Source organism: Cherax quadricarinatus, chromosome 79, assembly GCF_038502225.1.
Source record: "Cherax quadricarinatus isolate ZL_2023a chromosome 79, ASM3850222v1, whole genome shotgun sequence".
Taxonomy (NCBI): Eukaryota; Metazoa; Arthropoda; class Malacostraca; order Decapoda; family Parastacidae; genus Cherax; species Cherax quadricarinatus.
This window is the reverse complement of record NC_091370.1, coordinates 1,052,794-1,075,929: the sequence shown is the minus strand read 5'-3', so window position 1 is coordinate 1,075,929 and position 23,136 is coordinate 1,052,794. Positions and strand designations below refer to the sequence as shown.

General features: G+C 40.0%; 1 protein-coding gene across 4 annotated transcripts in view; it reads left to right on the top strand.

Moving 5' to 3' along the window:
* Positions 1–23,136, top strand: part of Usp30 (ubiquitin specific protease 30) — a 301,098-nt gene that overhangs the window by 163,359 nt on the left and 114,603 nt on the right. For 3 of the 4 annotated variants that reach the window (XM_070101828.1, XM_070101825.1, XM_070101826.1), the window contains exon 3: positions 6,758–6,913. In XM_070101828.1, the coding sequence (XP_069957929.1) occupies positions 6,758–6,913 (156 nt within the window). The remainder of the gene's footprint in view (positions 1–6,757; positions 6,914–23,136) is intronic. The other variant, XM_070101827.1, reaches the window with a different exon arrangement.

Below are 23,136 nucleotides of genomic sequence, written 5' to 3'. Positions count from 1 at the left end.
GTGAAGGAATTCAAGGATTACATTGACAGCGAAGACTTGAAACCTGAACAAGTGTTTAATTGTGATGAAACAGGCCTGTTTTGGAAGAAAATGCCAAGCAGGACCTACATTACTCAGGAGGAAAAGGCACTCGCAGGACATAAGCCTATGAAAGACAGGCTTACTCTGTTGATGTGTGCCAATGCTAGTGGTGATTGCAAAGTGAAGCCTTTATTGGTGTATCACTCTGAAACTCCCAGAGTGTTCAGGAAAAACAATGTCCTCAAGGCTAATTTGTGTGTGCTGTGGAGGGCAAACAGTAAGGCATGGGTCACTAGGGACTTTTTCTATGACTGGTTACACCATGCATTTGCCCCCACTGTGAAAAATTACCTAACTGAAAAGAAATTCGACCTTAAGTGCCTCCTGGTATTAGACAATGCCCCTGGTCATCCTACAGACTTGGCAGAGCGACTTTCTGGGGACATGAGCTTCATTAACCCTTTCAGGGTCCGTCCCGTAGATCTACGGCTTTACATTCAGGGTCCAAACCATAGATCTACACCATGAGCTCAGCTCACTCTGATAAACTGAGTGGTACGTTTGGGCCTAGATATGAGAGAATACATCTATGTGGTATTTGTGCACCACATAAAACAATTCCTGCAGCACACTGTGTATAATGAGAGAAAAAAAATGAAATCATGATTTTTCGATTAAAACAGCAACTTTGCAGTGTTTTTTCGTATATTTTTTATAGTTGTATTTGCGATTTCTTGGTCTCATTTGATAGAATGGAAGACATATTACAGAAATAGAGATGATTTTGATTGGTTTCAGTCATTGGAAATGGCTTGAAACTGAGCTCAAAGTAGCAGAAATGTTAATTTTTTGCCGATATTCAAGAGTAAACAAACGACCTCACACGTCTAATACACGTCAGCTGGTGGGTCTAATATACATTCACAAATATGGTGATGATATTTATACAATTATTACAGTATTGCATAACAGTAAATCTTCTATTTTTTGGTGTGAATAAAAATTCATTATGTGAATAAAAAATCAAAATGGAATTTATTTGTAAAGCCTCAAAACATAACTAATGAACAGAGGAAATGTTAGTGTAGTGCCAGGAATGCCTACATTGTTCATTCTGGACCCTATTTTGAAATTGGAATATTTTGAACTTTGTGTTAAATTGGCCAAATTAACAATTTCCGATCACTTTATTTTGTAGTTGAAACAGTTGACTAGGCGATTTCTTGTGTTCAATCGATAGAATAGAAGTAATACTAGTGAAACAGCTAAGAATTTGGTTGATTGGAATAATGTAATTGGCCTAAAATAGGAGTCAAAGTCGGCAAAATCGCCGATTCGTAAATATCGCTGACACATCAAAATTCGCGAGAGCATAATTTCGTCAATTTTCCACCAAATTTCGTACTTTTTGTTTTATTACCTTCACAAAAAGATTCTCTACGATTTCATAAGAAAAAATAACAAAATTTTTTTTTGAAAATTCTTGGACACTGGTGCGTGACTCCAGATTTGGGCCTTGGACCCTGAAAGGGTTAAGGTGAAGTTTTTGCCTCCTAATACTACTACTCTCCTGCAGCCCATGGACCAGCAGGTCATTTCCAACTTCAAGAAACTGTACACAAAAGCTATGTTTCAAAAGTGCTTTGTAGTGACCACAGAAACTCAACTGACTCTAAAAGAGTTTTGGAAGGATCACTTTAATATCCTCAATTGTAGCTTGGGAGGGAGTGACTAAGAGGACCTTGAACTCTGCTTGGAGAAAGCTGTGGTCAGAATGTGTAGACATAAGGGATTTTGAAGGATTTGAGGCTAACCCTGAGAATCCTATGCCAGTTGAGGAATCCATTGTGGCATTGGGGAAGTCCTTGGGGTTGGAGGTTAGTGGGAAGGATGTGGAAGAGTTGGTGGAGGAGGACAATGAAGAACTAACCACTGATGTGCTGCTAGATCATCTTCAACAGCAGGAGGCCACACCTGAGGAAACTGCTCCGGAGGAGGGGAGAGAGAAATTGAAGAAGTTACCTACTTCAAAGATTAAGGAAATGTGTGCAATGTGGCTTAAAGTGCAAACCTTTTTTGATGACAATCACCCTAACACAGCTATTGCAAGCCATGCTAGTGACTATTCAACTGACAATGTTGTGAAACACTTTAGGAATGTCATAAAGGAATGGGAGGTACAGGCCACTATGGACAGATATGTTGTGCGACAGAAATCCAGTGACTCTCAAGCTGGTCCTAGTGGCATTAAAAGAAGGGAAGTAACCCCGGAAAAGGACTTGCTACCTCTAAGTCCTAATGGAAGGGGATTCCCCTTCTAAACACTAACACCTCTCCCCTCATCCCATCCCATTAATCATCACCAGATCTTCATTAAAGGTAAGTGTCAATTATTTTATTGTTATTGTAATTATTCTATTGCATTAAACTTAATATTTCATGTAGTAAATTTTTTTTTTCAGACTTTTGGGTGTCTTGCATGGATTAATTTGATTTCCATTATTTCTTATGAGGAAAATTGATTAGCTTTTCGATATTTTCGGTATTCGATGAGCTCTCAGGAACGGATTAATATCGAATACCGGGGGTCCACTCTATTCTATTGTTAGTAGAGTACTACAAACTGTGCATGTCTTCAGTTTGTGTGCATTAACCCTTTCAGGGTCCATCCCATAGATCTACGGCTTTACGTTCAGGGTCCAAACCGTAGATCTACGCCAAAATTCTAGCGCCGTCAAATTTAGCACGAGAAGGCTGGTAGGCCTGCATCTAAGAGAATGGGTCTGGGTGGTCAGTGTGCACACCATAGAAAAAATCTGGACGTCAGCATGGCATTGTGGGAACGCCGGCAAAGTAGCTTTGTTCATAGTGCCTGGCGGCAAGGAAGCTCTCACTCCCCACTCACTCTCTGGGCGAATTCTGACTCTCCTCTTCACAACTTACAGTTCTAAGACTGATGGAAGTGAAGCTGAAGACGAATTCTATGGTTTTGAACCATATGGTATAGGGTACAGGGACCCTAATGGAAATAAGTCTGTCTGACTTTTTTGGGTTATCCTAGGTTCTCCAAACATATGCTGCTAAGTATGATATTCTATGTAACTTTATTTGTGTATAACTAAATAAACTTACTTATGATGCAACATGCGCTTGAGTAAGTTTATTCAGGTGTACAGAAATACAATTACATAGATTATCATACACAGCAGCATACGTATAAAATCCTAGGATAACCCAAAAAAGTCAGGGTGACTTACTTCCATAGTTATCCCTGTATCTGTACCATATGGTGTCCTGTACTGTATGGTACTCTGTACCATATGGTACCCTGTGCCATATGGTAACCCTGTGCCATATAGTAACCCTGTGCCATATGGTACCCTGTGCCATATGGTACCCTGTGCCATATGGTACCCTGTGCCATATGGTACCCTGTGCCATATGGTACCCTGTACCATATGTTATCCTGTACTGCATGGTACCCTATACCATATAGTACAATGTACCATATGGTACCCTGTAACATATGATACCGTGTTCCATATGGTCAATAGGTGTTGGTGGCATGAGACACCAGCCAAGACTGAGCGAGTGGCAACATAAGCTAGCTACTGACTCCGCAGTTTCCGAGACAAAGTGCTTTGTCATCCACCTCAAGGAACACATCAAGTTCCTGTACACTTGTAAATATATAATAGAACATTACTAATATACAACATTTTTGCATATTTTTGTTGTAAACAACTATTGTAAACAAAATAATAATGAAAATATTAGTGTGTTTATTGTGTTGAATACAGCAGTACCATATGGTACAATGAACCATATGATATCATTGTACTCTATGGTACAATGTACCATATGGTACCATTGCATACCCCCGGCCGGGATTGAACCCGCGGTCATAGAGTCTCAAAACTCCAGCCCGTCGCGTTAGCCACTAGACCAGCTAGCCACAATAAGATTCATCCAACTAGGTATATTTCTACACCATAGGAAGGTTAGCACAGGCACCTCTGTGACCACAAATGCAAGTTTTTACAGACGAATCTCCAGCTAGCGTGGCCGTGACGAACTCCATAGGAAGATTCGTCTGTAAAAACTTGCATTTGTGGTCACAGAGGTGCCTGTGCTAACCTTCCTATGGTGTAGAAATATACCTAGTTGGATGAATCTTATTGTGGCTAGCTGGTCTAGTGGCTAACGCGACGGGCTGGAGTTTTGAGACTCTATGACCGCGGGTTCAATCCCGGCCGGGGGTATGGTTTGTTTGCAATCGTGTCATTACGATTTCTTGAGTTGTGCCATTGCATCATATGGTGCCATTGTACCATATGGTACTATATGGTACCATTGTATTCAACACAATAACCGCACTAATATTTTCATCATTTTGTTTACAATAAACTTGTAAACAAGTTTTGTAAGCAATACAGTGGACCCCCGGTTAACGATATTTTTTCACTCCAGAAGTATGTTCAGGTGCCAGTACTGACCGAATTTGTTCCCATAAGGAATATTGTGAAGTAGATTAGTCCATTTCAGACCCCCAAACATACACGTACAAACGCACTTACATAAATACACTTACATAATTGGTCGCATTCGGAGGTGATCGTTATGCGGGGGTCCACTGTATAATGATAAACAAATTAGTGCAGTTATTGTGTTGAATACAATGAGTGTACACTTATACAATATACATTATACTGGTCTCACAGGCCACAAATGTTATTAGAAAAAGAAAAAAATTAAAAAAGAAAAGAAAAAAGTATAAAAAACATAAAATAAAAAAATGGGATTTTGCAGAAGTCACTGATGTTGCCGCCACCCGGTCATTTTGGGTCAACTTCCCGCCGCTGTATCTCATAAGTACTGATCAGAATTTTTTTTTTGTCTTATTACCTTCACAAAAATATACTCTTTAATTCTGTAAGAAAAAATACTTTTTTTTTTTTTTTTTTTTTTTTTTTTTTTTTTTTTTAAAATTTCTTGGACACTGGAGCACCACTTCAGATTTTGGCCTTGGACCCTGAAGGGGTTAAACTTAATATTTCATGTGGTAAATTTTTTTTTTCATACTTTTGGGTGCCTTGCACGGATTAATTTGATTTCATTTATTTCTTATGGGGAAAATTGATTCGTTTTTTGATAATTTTGGTTTACGATGAGGTCTCAGGAACGGATTAATATTGCAAACCGGGGGTCCACTGTACTTTAAATGTCGTAGTATATTACATGTGGGTAGGTTGGTCAGGAGGGCTACCATACCTACCACATCTGACTTCTTACGATAAATACCACTCGCCTCTCACCCTACATTAACCCTTTCAGGGTCCGTCCCGTAGATCTACGGCTTTATGTTCAGGGTCCAAACCGTAGATCTACGTCATGAGCTCAGCTCACTCTGATAAACTGTGAGTAGTACATTTGGGCCTAGATATGACAGAATACATCTATGTGGTATGTGTGCACCACATAAAACAGATCCTGCAGCACACTGTGTATAATGAGAGAAAAAAACTGAAATCATGATTTTTCGATTAAAATAGAGGTGATTTTGATTGGTTTTAGCACTGGAAATGGCTTGAAACTGAGCTCAAAGTAGCGGAAATGTTAAATTTTTGCCGATATTCAAGAGTAAACAAACGACCTCACACATCTAATACACGCCAGCTGGTGGGTCTAATATACATTTACAAATATGGTGATGATATTTATACAATTATTACAGTATTGCATAACAGTAAATCTTCTATTTTTTGGTGTGAATAAAAATTCATTATGTGAATAAAAAATCAAAATGGAATTTATTTGTAAAGCCTCAAAATGTAACTAATGAACAGAGGAAATGTTAGTTTAGTTCCAGGAATACCTACATTGTTTATTCTGGAGCCTATTTTGAAATTGGAATATTTTGAACTTTGTTAAATTGGCCAAATTAACAATTTCCGATCACTTTATTTTGTAGTTGAAACAGTTGACTTGGCGATTTCTTGTGCTCAATCGATAGAATAGAAGTAATACTAGTGAAATAGCTAAGAATTTGGTTGATTGGAATAATGTAATTGGCCTGAAATGGGAGTCAAAGTCGGCAAAATCGCCGATTTGTAAATATCGCTGACACATCAAAATTCGCGAGAGCATAATTTCGTCAATTTTCCACCAAATTTCGTACTTTTTGTTTTATTACCTTCACAAAAAGATTCTCTATGATTTCATAAGAAAAAGTAACAAATTTTTTTTTTGAAAATTCTTGGACACTGGTGCGTGACTTCAGATTTTGGCCTTGGACCCTGAAAGGGTTAAGACTACAAATGTTTTTGAAGTAAATAATGAGTGTACTGTGTGTGCATTTTACTTTTTATTATTTTTTAATGCCTAGTTCTATTGCTAACTTGATACGCATATGTTAGTGTAAACTTGTTATCTGGCATTTATAAGTGAAAAAATGGTGCTCTGCTTTCCGATGATGTCCGCTGTCCGGCAGTAGCCTGGAACCCAACCTGCTGTATGAGTGGGTCCCTACTGTATTATGTACACTGTCATATTGTAAGTTTTTCAACTTATTTAAAAAGCAAATCCTCACCAAATAGTCTCTTGCTGTATCATTGCGTATTCTCTACTAGAGATCTGAAATCTTATTTTGATCATAAATTTAGCTGTATTTTAAACATATTATTTGTTGTGTAACATTGTAATGAATTATGTAAATTATCATCCATCGTGATTGCAGATAATATCCCTGGTCTGGCAAACATTGGTAATTCCTGCTTTCTGAATGCCCTGGTACAGTCGCTGGCATCATGTCCTCTCTTCATCACTTGGCTGGCCTCCAAGTATTCACACTCTGCACCACCGCTTGTCTCCGCTCTCCACAGTCTGCTTCAAGGTATTCTTAGTGTGACACAGTATGAGGGCTTGAAGTTTAAATTTTAATGAGGTTTAAAATAAGATCAGAGAATTAGAAATACAGTGGAACCTTGACTTACTAGTGTCCCAACATAGGAGTTTTTTGAGATACGAGCCGCCGATCAGTCGATTTTTTGCTCTGAGTTATGAGCCAGCCAGCCAGCCCCCCCCCCTTCCCCGGAATTCCCCTTCAACCCAAAACCTGGACACCTCTCTTGTTTATCTCTGATTTCATGCTTTAATTCCATGGAAATCATTCTCTTTTTCTTATCAGCACTGCCCTTTACTCTTACTTTTTTTTTTTACACAGGGTTTGACAAGGTTAAGGATCCCTAGCTTTATTGACAAGCTATTTACAGGTTAACCCTTTGACTGTCGCGGCCGTATATACACGTTTACGAGGTGCCGTGTTTGACGTATATATACTCATAAATTCTAGCGGCTTCAAATCAGGCAGGAGAAAGCTGGTAGGCCCACATGTGAGAGAATGGGTCTGTGTGGTCAGTGTGCACCATATAAAAAAAATCCTGGAGCACGCAGTGCATGAGAAAAAAAAACTCCGTCCGTTTTTTTAATTAAAATGCCGACTTTGTGGTCTATTTTCGTATAGTATTTGTGGTTGTATCCTCGTTTTCTTGGTCTCATTTGATAGAATGGAAACTATATTATAGAAATAGAGGTGATTTTGATTAATTTTACTATTAAAAGAACCTGGAAATGGAGCACAAAGTACGGGAAATGTTTGATTTTTGCTGATGTTCAAAAGTAAACAAATGATGTCATTGTCCAATAAATGTCCAAATAGCCATTCTAATATGCAGTCATGAATGGGTTGATGTAATTTTTACAATTATTACAGTATTGCACTAGTCTGCATAACAGTAAATCTTCTATTTTTTGTTTGAATAAAATTTCAAAATAAAAAGCAAGAGTAATATCACAGGGGCCTGGAGACATGACTGATGAACAAAGAAAATGTTATTTTAGAGCCAGGAATGTCTGCATTGTTCATTCTGGTCCTTATTTTGAAATTGTCATATTTTTTAATTTTTGCGAAATTGGCCAAATTGCAAATTTCTGACCGTGTTATTGGGTAGTTGAAATCGGTAAATGGGCAGTTTCTTGTACTCAATCGATGGAAAAAATGGAGTTCTGAAGAATCAGCTATGAGTTTGGTTGTCTGGAACAATGGAATTAGCCGAAAATAGGGCTCAAAGTGGACGAAATCGCCGTTTTGTAAATATCGCCGAGGTCGCTAACTTCGCGAGAGCGTAATTCCGTCAGTTTTCCATCAAATTTCGTTTTTTTGGTGTCTTTACAATCGGGAAAAGATTCTCTATCATTTCATTAGAAAAAATAATTTTTTTTTTTTTTTTGAAATTTGGCAACACCAGGAGACACCACAGGATTGGGGGTTGTGACAGTCAAAGGGTTAAGGATTCCTAACTTTATTGGCAAGCTAAGATCTGTTACCTACATCAGCTCATTTGAAAGCATTTTTATTGTTATGAGACATACAAGTAGGGAACAGGATGAAGTTGGAGCCATCTGTGGGCCAGCATTTTTATTTGATCAACTGACTATCTTGTTGACATCATTATGCTGTATGAATGTGTTCCATACTCAAGTCATCCTGGGTATATATGATCTCAGATGGAGTGATGTTCTGGAAAAGGGTTAGGACCCATGGTTAGAAAAGCAAAATTTGGCCAAATGACTGTAAAAATGTAACTAAATCAGGAGAGAACTACTCCCACAGCTAGGTAAACAGTGCACTGAGTTGGCTTCGTTCTGAAGCTCTTATTGTTATAATAATGTATTAATACTATAAATTTAGAGAACTGAAGCTCTATCATTATTGTAATAATTATTATTATAACTATTATTATTGATAATTTAGGGAACTGAAGCCCCCTTGGGCTTGATCTAGAGGGGCTCTTGATCTATGGAATTGGATACGTGCTCTAGTTCCCTAAATTAATAATAATAATAATATAATAATAAAAATGGAAATCATCATCATTTTCTTCTCAGCACTGTCCTTTACACTTAGGACCCATGGTTATAAAAGCAAAATTTGGCCAAATGACTGTCAGAAATGTAAGCAAAGTAGGAGAGAACTACTACTACAGCTAGGTAAGCAGTGCACTGAGTTGACTGTTCTAAAGCTCTCGTTATAATATTTATTTTATTTTATTATCACACTGGCCGATTCCCACCAAGGAACTGAAGCTCTATCGTTATTATAATTATTTTTATTTTATTATTATTATTATTATTTTCATTATTAGTAATTTAGAGAACTTGAACACACATCCAATTCCCTAGATTGAGAGCCCCTCACCAGTGTCAAGGCTCCTTGACTCTGGATATGTATTCTAGTTCCTTAAATTAATAATAATATAATAATCCTAGGTAGTAGGTTGGTAGACAGCAACCGCCCAGGGAGGTACTACCGTCCTGCCAAGTGAGTGTAAAACGAAAGCCTGTAATTGTTTTACATGATGGTAGGATTGCTGGTGTTTTTTGTCTGTCTCATAAACATGCAAGATTTCAGGTATGTCTTGCTACTACTTACGCTTAGGTCACAATACACATACAGTGGACCCCCGGTATTCGATATTAATCAGTTCTTGAGAGCTCATCGAATACCGAAAATATCGAAAAGCGAATCAATTTTCCCCATAAGAAATAATGGAAATCAAATTAATCCGTGCAAGACACCCAAAAGTATGAAAAAAAAATTTTACCACATGAAATATTAAGTTTAATGCAATAGAATAATTACAATAACAACAATAACAATAGAAAACAGTGGTCCCTCGTTTTTCGTAATTAATCCGTTCCTGAAGGAGCTACTATAAACGAAATTTACAATTTGCGAATCAATTTTCCCCATAAGAAATAATGTAAATACAATTAATCCGTTCCTGACACCCAGAAGTATTAAAACAAAAAAAATTTTTACATGAAATATACATGTAGTACATAAACAATACAATGGGAAATGATGAATGAAACATTAACAGCATAACACTTACCTTTATTGGAGATTCTTCTTAGTGTATGGGAGACTGGAGGAGGAGAGAGAGTGGATTGTTTATAGTCTGGAAGGGGAATCCCCTTCCAGCAACACCTCGGGTACCAATTGCTTTTCTGGGGTTGCTTGTCTTCTCTGTTTCTTAATGCCACTAGGACCACCTTGAGAGTCACTGGAGTCCTGTCTCGCAAAATAACTGTGGAGAGAGCTCTGTTTCCGGCGTCTTTTTAACACTTCCCTAAAATGGCCCAAGACTTTGTCACTGTACATGTTGCCAACATGGCTTGCAACAACCTTATTAGGGTGATGTTTCTCCATAAAGCTTTCCATCTTACCCCCACATAATAAAAATCTCTTTAATTTTTGAAGAAGGCACCTTCTTCCATCTCTCTTCCTCCTCCTCTGCAGCAAGATTCTGAGCCGTGATCTGTTGCTCTTCCTGCTGAAGCTCTTGCAGCTCCTCAGTGGTGAGCTCTTCGTTGTGGTCTTCCACCAATTCTTCCACATCCTCCAAACTCACATCCAACCCCATGGAACTCCCCAGTGCCACAATGGATTTAACAACTGACATAGGCTCATCAGGGTTAGCCCCCAAACCCTTCAAAATCCCTCTTGTCGACAAAATCTGGCCACAATTTTCTCCAGGCAGAGTTCAAAGTCCTGGTAGTCACTCCCTCCCAAGCCATACCTATAAGGGTTATGCAGTGGAGGATGCTGAAGTGTTCTCTCCAAAATTCCCTTAGGGTCAAGTGAGTGTCTGTGGTCACAGTCAAGCACCTGTGAAACATTGCTTTTGTGTAGAGTTTTTTAAAGTTTGCAATGACCTGCTGGTCCATGGGCTGGAGGAGAGGAGTGGTATTCGGGGGCAAGAACTTTACTGTGATGAACCCAAACTCCTCGAAAATTAGGTCATCTAAGTTTGGAGGATGAGCAGGTGCATTGTCCATTACTAGCAGGCACTTGAGATCCAATTTCTTTTCCAGGAGGTAATTCTTCACACTAGGGCCAAACACTTCATTGAGCCACTCGACGAAAATTTCCCTCGTGACCCATGCCTTACTATTAGATTTCCAAAACACACACAATTTACTCCTCATAACATTGTTTTTCCTGAACACTCTGGGATTTTCAGAATGGTACACTAGTAATGGCTTCACTTTGAAATCCCCACTAGCATTAGCACATAACATTAGCATCAGCCTGTCTTTCATAGGCTTTTGTCCTGGCATTGCCTTTTCCTCTTGTGTAATGAAGGTCCTCTTTGGCATTTTCTTCCAAAAGAGGCCTGTTTCGTCACAATTGAACACTTGTTCAGGTTTCAGTCCTTCTGCCTCTATGTACTCCTGGAATTCATGCACATATTTTTCAGCCGCCTTGTGGTCCGAACTGGCAGCCTCACCATGCCTTACCACACTGTGTATTCCAGTACGGTTCTTAAATCTCTCAAACCAGCCTTTGCTGGCCTTAAATTCACTCACATCACCACTAGTTGCAGGCAATTTCTTTATCAAATCGTCATGCAACTGCCTAGCCTTTTCACAAATAATCGAAGTTATAAGAGTATCTCCTGATAATTGTTTCTCATCCACACCAGTAATAACTTCTCAACCTCTTCGAGTACTGGTGATCTCATTTTTGTCAGCATAGTTACCCCCTTTGCAACAACATCGTCCTTGATTTCCTTTTTCTTGGCCGCTATGGAACATAAGGTTGTGTAGGGTTTCTTATACATCCTGGACCGTTCGGCCACACTTGTACCACTTTCATATTGTTCAATGATGGTTTTCTTAAATTCAATTGTATTTCTCACCTTCTTTACCACAGGCTTGGCACTCGGAGCTTTCTTTGGAGCCATGGTAGCTTATTTAGTACTTGCAAGCACTAAAATAAATGGAATATTATGAAATATTTCGCTGGAGCATGTGAGGGGACCTTCGCTCACTAATAAACAATGCCATACTGGCTGCCACCACGGCTCACGCCGTGGGTACGTGTCCCGGACGAACTACGACTCGCAAGTCAACCTATGAAAAGCGAGTCCATGTTTATACGAAAATACCCCTATGATTGGCGAAATTTACGATTGCCGAGAACTACGAAAAGCGAGAGACCACTGTAATTGACCCTTACCTTTAATGAAGATCTGGTGATGATTGATGGGATGGGAGGAGGGGAGAGGTGTTAGTGTTTAGAAGGGGAATCCCCTTCCATTAGGACTTGAGGTAGCAAGTCCTTTTCCAGGGTTACTTCCCTTTTTCTTTTAATGCCACTAGGACCAGCTTGAGAGTCACTGGACCTCTGTCGCACAACAAATCTGTCCATAGAGCTCTGTACCTTCCGTTCCTTTAAGATTTGTCTAAAATGGGCCACAACATTGTCATTGTAATAGTCACCAGCACGGCTTGCAATAGCTGTGTTAGGGTGATTTTCATCCATAAAGGTTTGCAGTTCAACCCACTTTGCACACATTTCCTTAATTTTTAAAGTAGGCACAATGGATTCCACAACTGGCATAGGCTTCTCAGGCTTAGCCCCAAACCCTTCAAAATCTTTCTTAATTTCCATACTAATTCTCACCCTTTTTACCACAGGGTTAGCACTAGAAGCTTTCTTGGGCCCATGGTGACCTATTTTGCAGAAACAAGCACCAAAAACAGTGATAATATGGAATGTACCAAATGTATCCTTAGATGTGCACACACTGCCTGGCTTGTAAACACTGGCACACACGGGGCAGTTCAGGCCACACGTTAGCACGTCTTTTACGAATCCCATCAAATACCGGGTTTTCGATCGGATACCGAGGCGAAATTTTTGCGCTAAAATGCATCGAATACCGGATTTATCGGATACCGATGCCATCGAATACCGGGGGTCCACTGTACATGTACAAGCATATATATACACACCCCTCTGGGTTTTCTTCTATTTTCTTTCTAGTTCTTGTTTATTTCCTCTTATCTCCATGGGGAAGTGGAACAAACCTCTTCCTCCGTAAGCTATGCGTGTTGTAAGAGGCGACTAAAATGCAGGGAGCAAGGGGCTAGTAACCCCTTCTCCTGTATATATTACTAAATTTGAAAGGAGAAACTTTGGTTTTTCCTTTTGGGCCACCCCACCTCGGTGGGATATGGCCGGTGTGTTGAAAGAAAGAATAATAATGCACATAATACATCTGTAATAATAATTCAGAATGTTGCTGCTAGTTGGCAGTACACGTTTACATCACTGTCGAAGCAGTTCTCTCCTGCTTTGCTTACAATTTTGAATCAGTTGGCCAAATTTCTCTTTTCTAACCATGGGTCCTAAGAAAATAAGTGCAAAGGACAGTGCTGAGAAGAAAAAGACAATGATTTCCATGGAATTAATGCATAAAATCATTGATAAACATAAGCAAGGTGCATGAGTTGTGGATTTAGCCAGACAATACCAGTGCAGTACATCTACCACATGTACAGTACTAAAGCAGCAGGAGTCAATAAAGGCTATAGTGCCAGCCAAGGGAGTTACAATAACATCTAAGCTGCGGACCTCTGTCCATGAAAAGATGGAGAAGTTGCTGCTGACATGGTTGAGATAGAAGCGGCTCGCAAGAGTTACCATATCAGTTACGTTCAGTGATTAAACAAAACAAATTGTATCAGTTATGTTCAGTGTGTAAGTACATATACACTTTATATAAACAGTTTATTATTTCTTTACATTTTGTAGTGTATTATGATTTATGTGTTTACGATATTTTCAGTGTTTTCCTTAGGATACTAGTGAGCTACTACAGTTAGCCTCAAAAATACTCCTTTTTCTCTTACAATACGAGCATGGGAAGATTCCAAATTTTAGGGCCTTTTATGTGCATTGAGTTTTTGCATAGCATGAGATGGACACGAGGAACATCAAAGAGTGATCTGTGCCTTGTGTTATGGTCATGTGTTCTGTTGAGGTTGGTAAGGAGACGTTTGAGGGGAGGGTTTATATCAGAGTTAAGTGTTCTACATATGTAGTAGGTGCAGTAATAAGTACATGTATTGATGTTTTGTATGGTGAGTAGGTTTAGGGCTTTGAATAAGGTGGAGTGTGCTGCCTGTAGTGGGAATTTATCATTCTGGCTGCAGCCTTTTGTTGGGTAATTAATGGTCTGAGATGGTTTATTGTTGTTGAGCCCCATGCACAAATTCCATAGGTGAGATAGGGGTAAATAAGTGAGTGATATAGGGCCAGGAGGGCTGACTGTGGAACATTGTACCGTATCTTCAATAGTATGCCTACGGTCTTGGAAATTTTCTTGGAAATTTGCTGTATATGTGTTTGAAATTTGAGTCTATTATCAAGGTGGATTCCTAAGAATTTTCCCTCTGTGAGTTTTGTGATAGGTGATCCGTTTATCATTATGTTAAGAGGGACATTGGTAGCTCTGTTACCAAACTGAATGAAGTATGTTTTGTCAATGTTTAGAGCAAGTTTGTTAGTCATCATCCAGGTAGATATTTTCTGTAATTCGGTATTTACAGTATTGGCTAGCATGACTGGGCTCAGGTGAGAGAAGACGTATGTAGTGTCATCTGCAAATAGTGTGGGTTTGAGTAGTTGCGATGCATTTGGTAGGTCATTTATGTATATGAGAAAGAGAAGAGGGCCATGGACACTTCCCTGTGGGACACCAACTGTAATTGGCTGTGCAGAAGAGTTTGCCCCATTTGTGTACACATATTGGCTTCTGTTGCTGAGATATGACTTTAGGTAGTTGAGTTAATTTCAAGTTAAGTTAATTTTAAGCCTGCCCATAATGTTCTGCATACAAGGGGCTTTGGCATGTTACACTTAACCACTGTAATTCTTTGTACTTCAATGTATCATGTTCAAATTAATAAATAAATAAAAAAAAAATGTCATGGCACTCTCTTGCGCCCTCTTGCTTTCTCGTTCTCTCACTTGATCACTCACTTGTGCTCTCATGGGCCAGGAGCTGTAACCACATAATGGTGAGTACTCTCTTTCTCTGTCTCTCATATATCTTTTAATACATCAGCCAACTCCCACCAAGGTATGGTGACCCAAAAAACAATAAGATGATGATGAAACACTTTCACCATCACTTACTCTATCACTGTCTTACCACAGGCACCAGTACTACAGTTCAGATGCCCCTCCAAATTGCAAATATTCCCAACCCTCCTTCAGAGTGCAGGCACTGTATTTCCCACTTTTGTGACTCAAGTCTGCTTACTGGTTTCCTCTGAATGTAACCATGCTCACAATCCAACAGCAGAGCAGGTTATAAAAACCACTTGCTACCTGTCACTCCTATATAATACACTCATACATGACTGCCATATGTCCAAGGCCTTCTGTTACAACAGCTTGTATGTCATTCATCACTTTGATAATACAGTGGACCCCCGCATAGCGGACGCCTTGCATAGAGGACAATCCGCATAGCGGACGCTTTGTTCGCTAAAATTTTGCCCCGCATAGTGGACAAAAACCCGCTCAGCGGCCTTCGTCCGAGACGCGTCCAATGTGCGCCCTCAGCCAGCCTCACATGTGCCGCCTGTGCCATTGTTTACCAGCCAGCCTCCGCGGTAACATTCAAGCATACACTCGGAATATTTCGTATTATTACAGTGTTTTCGGTGCTGTTTCTGGAAAATAAGTGACCATGGGCCCCAAGAAAGCTTCTAGTTCCAACCCTACAGCAATAAGGGTTAGGATTCCTATTGAAATAAAGAAAGAGATCATTGATAAGTATGAAAGTGGAGTACGTATCACCGACCTGGTCAGGTTGTACAAGAAACCAAAATCAACCATCTCTTCTATTGTGGGCAAGAAAACGGCAATCAAGGAAGCTGTTGTTGCCAAAGGTTTAACTGTGTTTTCGAAACAAAGATCACAAGTGATGGAAGATGTTGAGAGACTCTTATTGGTGTGGATAAATGAAAAACAGCTAGCAGGAGATAGCGTCTCTCAAGCGATCATATGTGAAAAGGCTAGGAAGTTGCATGACGATTTAATTAAAAAAATGCCTGCAACTAGTGATGATGTGAGTGAATTTAAGGCCAGCAAAGGTTGGTTTGAGAGATTTAAGAAGCGTAGTGGCATCCATAGTGTGATACGGCATGGTGAGGCTGCCAGTTCGGACCACAAAGCGGCTGAAAATTTTTTTTTTTTTTTATTATCACACCGGCCGATTCCCACCAAGGCAGGGTGGCCCGAAAAAGAAAAACTTTCACCATCATTCACTCCATCACTGTCTTGCCAGAAGGGTGCTTTACACTACAGTTTTTAAACTGCAACATTAACACCCCTCCTTCAGAGTGCAGGCACTGTACTTCCCATCTCCAGGACTCAAGTCCGGCCTGCCGGTTTCCCTGAATCCCTTCATAAATGTTACTTTGCTCACACTCCAACAGCACGTCAAGTATTAAAAACCATTTGTCTCCATTCACTCCTATCAAACACGCTCAAGCATGCCTGCTGGAAGTCCAAGCCCCTCGCACACAAAACCTCCTTTACCCCCTCCCTCCAACCCTTCCTAGGCCGACCCCTACCCCGCCTTCCTTCCACTACAGACTGATACACTCTTGAAGTCATTCTGTTTCGCTCCATTCTCTCTACATGTCCGAACCACCTCAACAACCCTTCCTCAGCCCTCTGGACAACAGTTTTGGTAATCCCGCACCTCCTCCTAACTTCCAAACTACGAATTCTCTGCATTATATTCACACCACACATTGCCCTCAGACATGACATCTCCACTGCCTCCAGCCTTCTCCTCGCTGCAACATTCATCACCCACGCTTCACACCCATATAAGAGCGTTGGTAAAACTATACTCTCATACATTCCCCTCTTTGCCTCCAAGGACAAAGTTCTTTGTCTCCACAGACTCCTAAGTGCACCACTCACTCTTTTTCCCTCATCAATTCTATGATTCACCTCATCTTTCATAGACCCATCCGCTGACACGTCCACTCCCAAATATCTGAATACGTTCACCTCCTCCATACTCTCTCCCTCCAATCTGATATTCAATCTTTCATCACCTAATCTTTTGTTATCCTCATAACCTTACTCTTTCCTGTATTCACCTTTAATTTTCTTCTTTTGCTGAAAAATATGTGCATGAATTCAAGGAGTACATAGAAACTGAAGGACTGAAACCTGAACAAGTGTTTAATTGTGATGAAACAGGCCTGTTCTGGAAGAAAATGCCAAGCAGGACCTACATTACTCAGGAGGAAAAGGCACTCCCAGGACATAAGCCTATGAAAGACAGGCTTACTTTGTTGATGTGTGCCAATGCTAGTGGTGATTGCAAAGTTAAGCCTTTATTAGTGTATCACTCTGAAACTCCCAGAGCGTTCAGGCAAAAGAATGTCCTCAAGGATAATTTGTGTGTGCTGTGGAGGGCAAACAGTAAGGCATGGGTCACTAGGGAATTTTTCTATAACTGGTTACACCATGCATTTGCCCCCAATGTGAAAGATTACCTAACTGAAAAGAAATTAGACCTTAAGTGCCTCCTGGTGTTAGACAATGCCCCTGGTCATCCTACAGACGTGGCAGAGCGACTTTATGGGGACATGAGCTTCATTAAGGTGAAGTTTTTGCCTCCTAATACCACTCCTCTCCTGCAGCCCATGGACCAGCAGGTCATTTCCAACTTCAAGAAACTGTACACAAAAGCTCTGTTTCAAAAGTGCTTTGAAGTGACCACAGACACTCGATTGACTCTAAAAGAGTTTTGGAAGGATCACTTTAATATCCTCAATTGTGTAAACCTTATAGGTAAGGCTTGGGAGGGAGTGACTAAGAGAACCTTGAACTCTGCTTGGAAGAAACTGTGGCCAGAATGTGTAGACAAAAGGGATTTTGAATTGTTTGAGGCTAACCCTGAGAGGAGTATACCAGTTGAGGAATCAATTGTGGAATTGGGGAAGTCCTTGGGGTTGGAGGTTAGTGGGGAGGATGTGGAAGAGTTGGTGGAGGAGGACAATGAAGAACTAACCACTGATGAGCTGATAGATCAACTTCAAGAGCAAGAGGCCAGACCTGGGGAAACTGGTTCAAAGGAGGGGAGAGAGAAATTGAAGGAATTGCCTACTTCAAAGATTAAGGAAATGTGTGCAAAATGGCTTGAAGTGCAAACCTTTTTTGATGAAAATCACCCTCACACAGCTATTGCAAGCCGTGCTGGTGACTGTTACAATGACACTGTTGTGAACCACTTTAGACAAATCATAAAGGAACGAGAGGTACAGGCCACTATGGACAGATATGTTGTGCGAAAGAAGTCCAGTGACTCTGAAGCTGGTCCTAGTGGCATTAAAAGAAGAAGGGAAGTAACCCCAGAAAAGGACTTGCTACCTCAAGTCCTAATGGAAGGGGATTCCCCTTTTAAACACTAACACTCTCTCTCCCCTCCTCCCATCCCATCAATCATCACCAGATCTTCAATAAAAGTAAGTGTCATGTAATTGTGCATGCCTTTTTCAGTTTGTGTGTACTAAAATTAACATTTTTTTGTGGTAAAAAAAATTTTTTTTCATACTTTTGGGTGTCTTGCACGGATTAATTTTATTTCCATTATTTCTTATGGGGAAAATTCATTCGCATAGCGAACATTTCGCATAACAGCCAGCCCTCTTGCACGGATTAAGGTCGCTATGCGGGGGTCCACTGTACTACCATGCTAGTAACTTTGTTATTAGCTAAAACAAAGCTACTGGATCATTGTACTATTATCATATTCATCCTTCATCATATGTTTGTGTGTAAGTGTACATAATTATCACTGCGCAGTTCAAGAGTAGGACTGTTTGTGACATCACAAATTGGCGCCATAAGTATATCATGTGACCCAACGTGACCTGTGGTTCACGAGGGTTTGTCTAAACAGTGTCTCTTGACTGCTCCGAGTAAACTACTATATTTTGGTACTTCTACTTAGCCTACACGGGTGTTTAAGAAGCCAGATGTATTCATTTTTGTTCAAGACTGTCTACAGTGTCTTCCTATAACTCACAGGAGCAAGAATATGCCCAGCATATTATGTCTTAGAAAAGACTCTCTTAAGTGATACCACATCTGTGCTAGAGTAACATGTACACCTACCATCCGACTTACGACCTGCTCGACATACGTCCACTCGACTTACGACCGTGCATCTGGCAGCTGAGCTGGGCCAGCTGATGCACGCCACTGTACAATATTTGACAATGCTCGCGGCGGCAATGCGTCATGCAGGCAGCATCAGTTTGAGTAACGCTGCCCTATCAGCAGCATCATACTGTATTATGTATTAATTGTACTAACTGGACAGTAAATTTCACCATGGCCCCTAAGATGAAGTCTGAATTTCGCATTGGAGATTGTGGCAAGAAAGGCTCTTACTCTCGAACTCTCTATTTGTTTTCATTGTTGCACATAAACCTGTCTGTATCTGTCTGCCTGTATATCTGTGTATCTCTGTGTGTGTGTTTATCTGTCTGTCTACCTGTGTATCTGTCTTTCTGTCTTCCTGTGTGTCTGTCTTTGTCTACCTATGTGTCTTTGTCTACCTGTGTCTGTCTTCCTGTTTGTCAGTCTACTTGTGTGTCTGTTTTTATGTCTACCTGTGTGTGTCTTTCTGTCTACCTGTGTGTCTTTCTGTCTACCTGTGTGTCTTTCTGTCTACTTGTGTGTCTGTCTTTGTCTACCTGTGTGTCTCTGTCTACCTGTGTCTGTCTTTCTGTCTGCTTGTCTATCTCAGAGCCACTCATCAAGAGTGTAATTGGTCTTGAAGACACCATATTAATAATGATAATAACACAATAATAATCATTGAGGCACATTAAATGTGTATAAAAAGTTAATATAGACATTTTGCTTAATCCATCTATGATTTCTTTTTCAAAATTATATAATAAATATGCTACATAACATATAAACATATATATTAACAAATATGAGATGTTTTTTTGGTCGGCTTGACAGAGTGAACAGAAACCATTCGTGTCCAGGCTGGTAACAACAACAACAACGACGTTTGTTTACATAACTCGCCAACCTTCTACCCTCTCATTCGTTTATTCATTTAATCTTGTTTACTCACCTCTCACTCTACATTAAGACTACAGATATTTTAAGTAATGAGTGGACACAATTATTATATTATAGTTTAATAATAATATTATTATTAATATTAGTACATATGTAGTAGGTTGGTAGACAGCAACCACCCAGGGAAGTACTACCGTCCTGCCAGATGACTGTGAAACAAAAACCTGTAACTGTTTTGCATGATGGTAGGGTTGCTGGTTTCTTTTTCTGTCTCATAAACACGCTAGATAACAGGGATATCTTGCTACTCCTACTTACACTTTGGTCACACTTCACAGACATGCACATGCATATATATATACATACATCTAGGTTTTTCTCTTTTTTTCTAAATAGCTCTTGTTCTTCTTTATTTTTTCTATTGTCCATGGGGAAGTGGAAAAGAATATTTCCTCCGTAAGCCATGCATGCCATATGAGGCGACTAAAATGCCGGGAGCGATGGGCTAGTAACCCCTTCTCCTGTAGACATTTACTAAAAAAGAGAAGAAGAAAAACTTTATAAAACTGGGATGCTTGAATGTGCATGGATGTAGTGCAGATGACAAGAAACAGATGATTGCTGATGTTATGAATGAAAAGAAGTTGGATGTCCTGGCCCTAAGCGAAACAAAGCTGAAGGGGGTAGGGGATTTTCGGTGGGGGGAAATAAATGGGATTAAATCTGGAGTATCTGAGAGAGTTAGAGCTAAGGAAGGGGTAGCAGTAATGTTGAAGGATCAGTTATGGAAGGAGAAAAGAGAATATGAATGTATAAATTCAAGAATTATGTGGATTAAAGTAAAGGTTGGATGCGAAAAGTGGGTCATAATAAGCGTGTATGCACCTGGAGAAGAGAGGAATGTTGAGGAGAGAGAGAGATTTTGGGAGATGTTAAGTGAATGTATAGGAACCTTTGAAGCAAGTGAGAGAGTAATTGTGGTAGGGGACCTGAATGCTAAAGTAGGAGAAACTTTTAGAGAGGGTGTGGTAGGTAAGTTTGGGGTGCCAGGTGTAAATGATAATGGGAGCCCTTTGATTGAACTTTGTATAGAAAGGGGTTTAGTTATAGGTAATACAGTGGACCCCCGGTTAACGATATTTTTTCACTCCAGAAGTATGTTCAGGTGCCAGTACTGACCGAATTTGTTCCCATAAGGAATATTGTGAAGTAGATTAGTCCATTTCAGACCCCCAAACATACACGTACAAACACACTTACATAAATACACTTACATAATTGGTCGCATTCGGAGGTGATCATTATGCGGGGGTCCACTGTACATATTTTAAGAAAAAGAGGATAAATAAGTATACAAGATATGATGTAGGGTGAAATGACAGTAGTTTGTTGGATTATGTATTGGTAGATAAAAGACTGTTGAGTAGACTTCAGGATGTACATGTTTATAGAGGGGCCACAGATATATCAGATCACTTTTTAGTTGTAGCTACACTGAGAGTAAAAGATAGATGGGATACAAGGAGAAAAGAAGCATCAGGGAAGAGAGAGGTGAAGGTTTATAAACTAAAAGAGGAGGCAGTTAGGGTAAGATATAAACAGCTATTGGAGGATAGATGGGCTAATGAGAGCATAGGCAATGGGGTCGAAGAGGTATGGGGTAGGTTTAAAAATGTAATGTTAGAGTGTTCAGCAGAAGTTTGTGGTTACAGGAAAGTGGATGCGGGAGGGAAGAGGAGCGATTGGTGGAATGATGATGTAAAGAGAGTAGTAAGGGAGAAAAAGTTAGCATATGAGAAGTTTTTACAAGGTAGAAGTGATGCAAGGAGGGAAGAGTATATGGAGAAAAAGAGAGAGGTTAAGAGAGTGGTGAAGCAATGTAAAAAGAGAGCAAATGAGAGAGTGGGTGAGATGTTATCAACAAATTTTGTTGAAAATAAGAAAAAGTTTTGGAGTGAGATTAACAAATTAAGGAAGCCTAGAGAACAAATGGATTTGTCAGTTAAAAATAGAAGAGGAGAGTTATTAAATGGAGAGTTAGAGGTATTGAGAAGATGGAGGGAATATTTTGAGGAATTGTTAAATGTTGATGAAGATAGGGAAGCTGTGATTTCGTGTATAGGGCAAGGAGGAATAACATCTTGTAGGAGTGAGGAAGAGCCAGTTGTGAGTGTGGGGGAAGTTTGTGAGGCAGTAGGTAAAATGAAAGGGGGTAAGGCAGCCGGGATTGATGGGATAAAGATAGAAATGTTAAAAGCAGGTGGGGATATAATTTCGGAGTGGTTGGTGCAATTATTTAATAATTGTATGGAAGAGGGTAAGGTACCTAGGGATTGGCAGAGAGCATGCATAGTTCCTTTGTATAAAGGCAAAGGGGACAAAAGAGAGTGCAAAAATTATAGGGGGATAAGTCTGTTGAGTATACCTGGTAAAGTGTATGGTAGAGTTATTATTGAAAGAATTAAGAGTAAGACGGAGAATAGGATGGCAGATGAACAAGGAGGCTTTAGGAAAGGTAGGGGGTGTGTGGACCAGGTGTTTACAGTGAAACATATAAGTGAACAGTATTTAGATGAGGCTAAAGAGGTTTTTGTGGCATTTATGGATTTGGAAAACGCATATGACAGGGTGGATAGGGGAGGAATTGTGGCAGATGTTGCAGGTGTATGGTGTAGAAGGTAGGTTACTGAAAGCAGTGAAGAGTTTTGACGAGGATAGTGAGGCTCAAGTTAGAGTATGTAGGAAAGAGGGAGATTATTTCCCAGTAAAAGTAGGCCTTAGACAAGGATGTGTGATGTCACCGTGGTTGTTTAATATACAGTGGACCCTTAACCAGCGATGGCATCGATTAACGATAAATCTGACTAGCAATACATTTAAACGCAAAAAAATTTTGCCTCAACTAGCGCTTAAAAACCCGACCAGCGCTATTCGTTCCGTACCATACGCGTCCACTTTGGCCTGAGCGCACCTCACTTGTCCCCTGGGATGTCAGTGTTTACAAGCCAGCCAGCCACCGCGGTCGCTTCCAAACATACAACAACTGGAACATTTCATATTATCACAGCCTTTGTAGTGATTGCACCTGCAAAATAAGTCACCATGGGCCCCAAGATAGCTTCTAG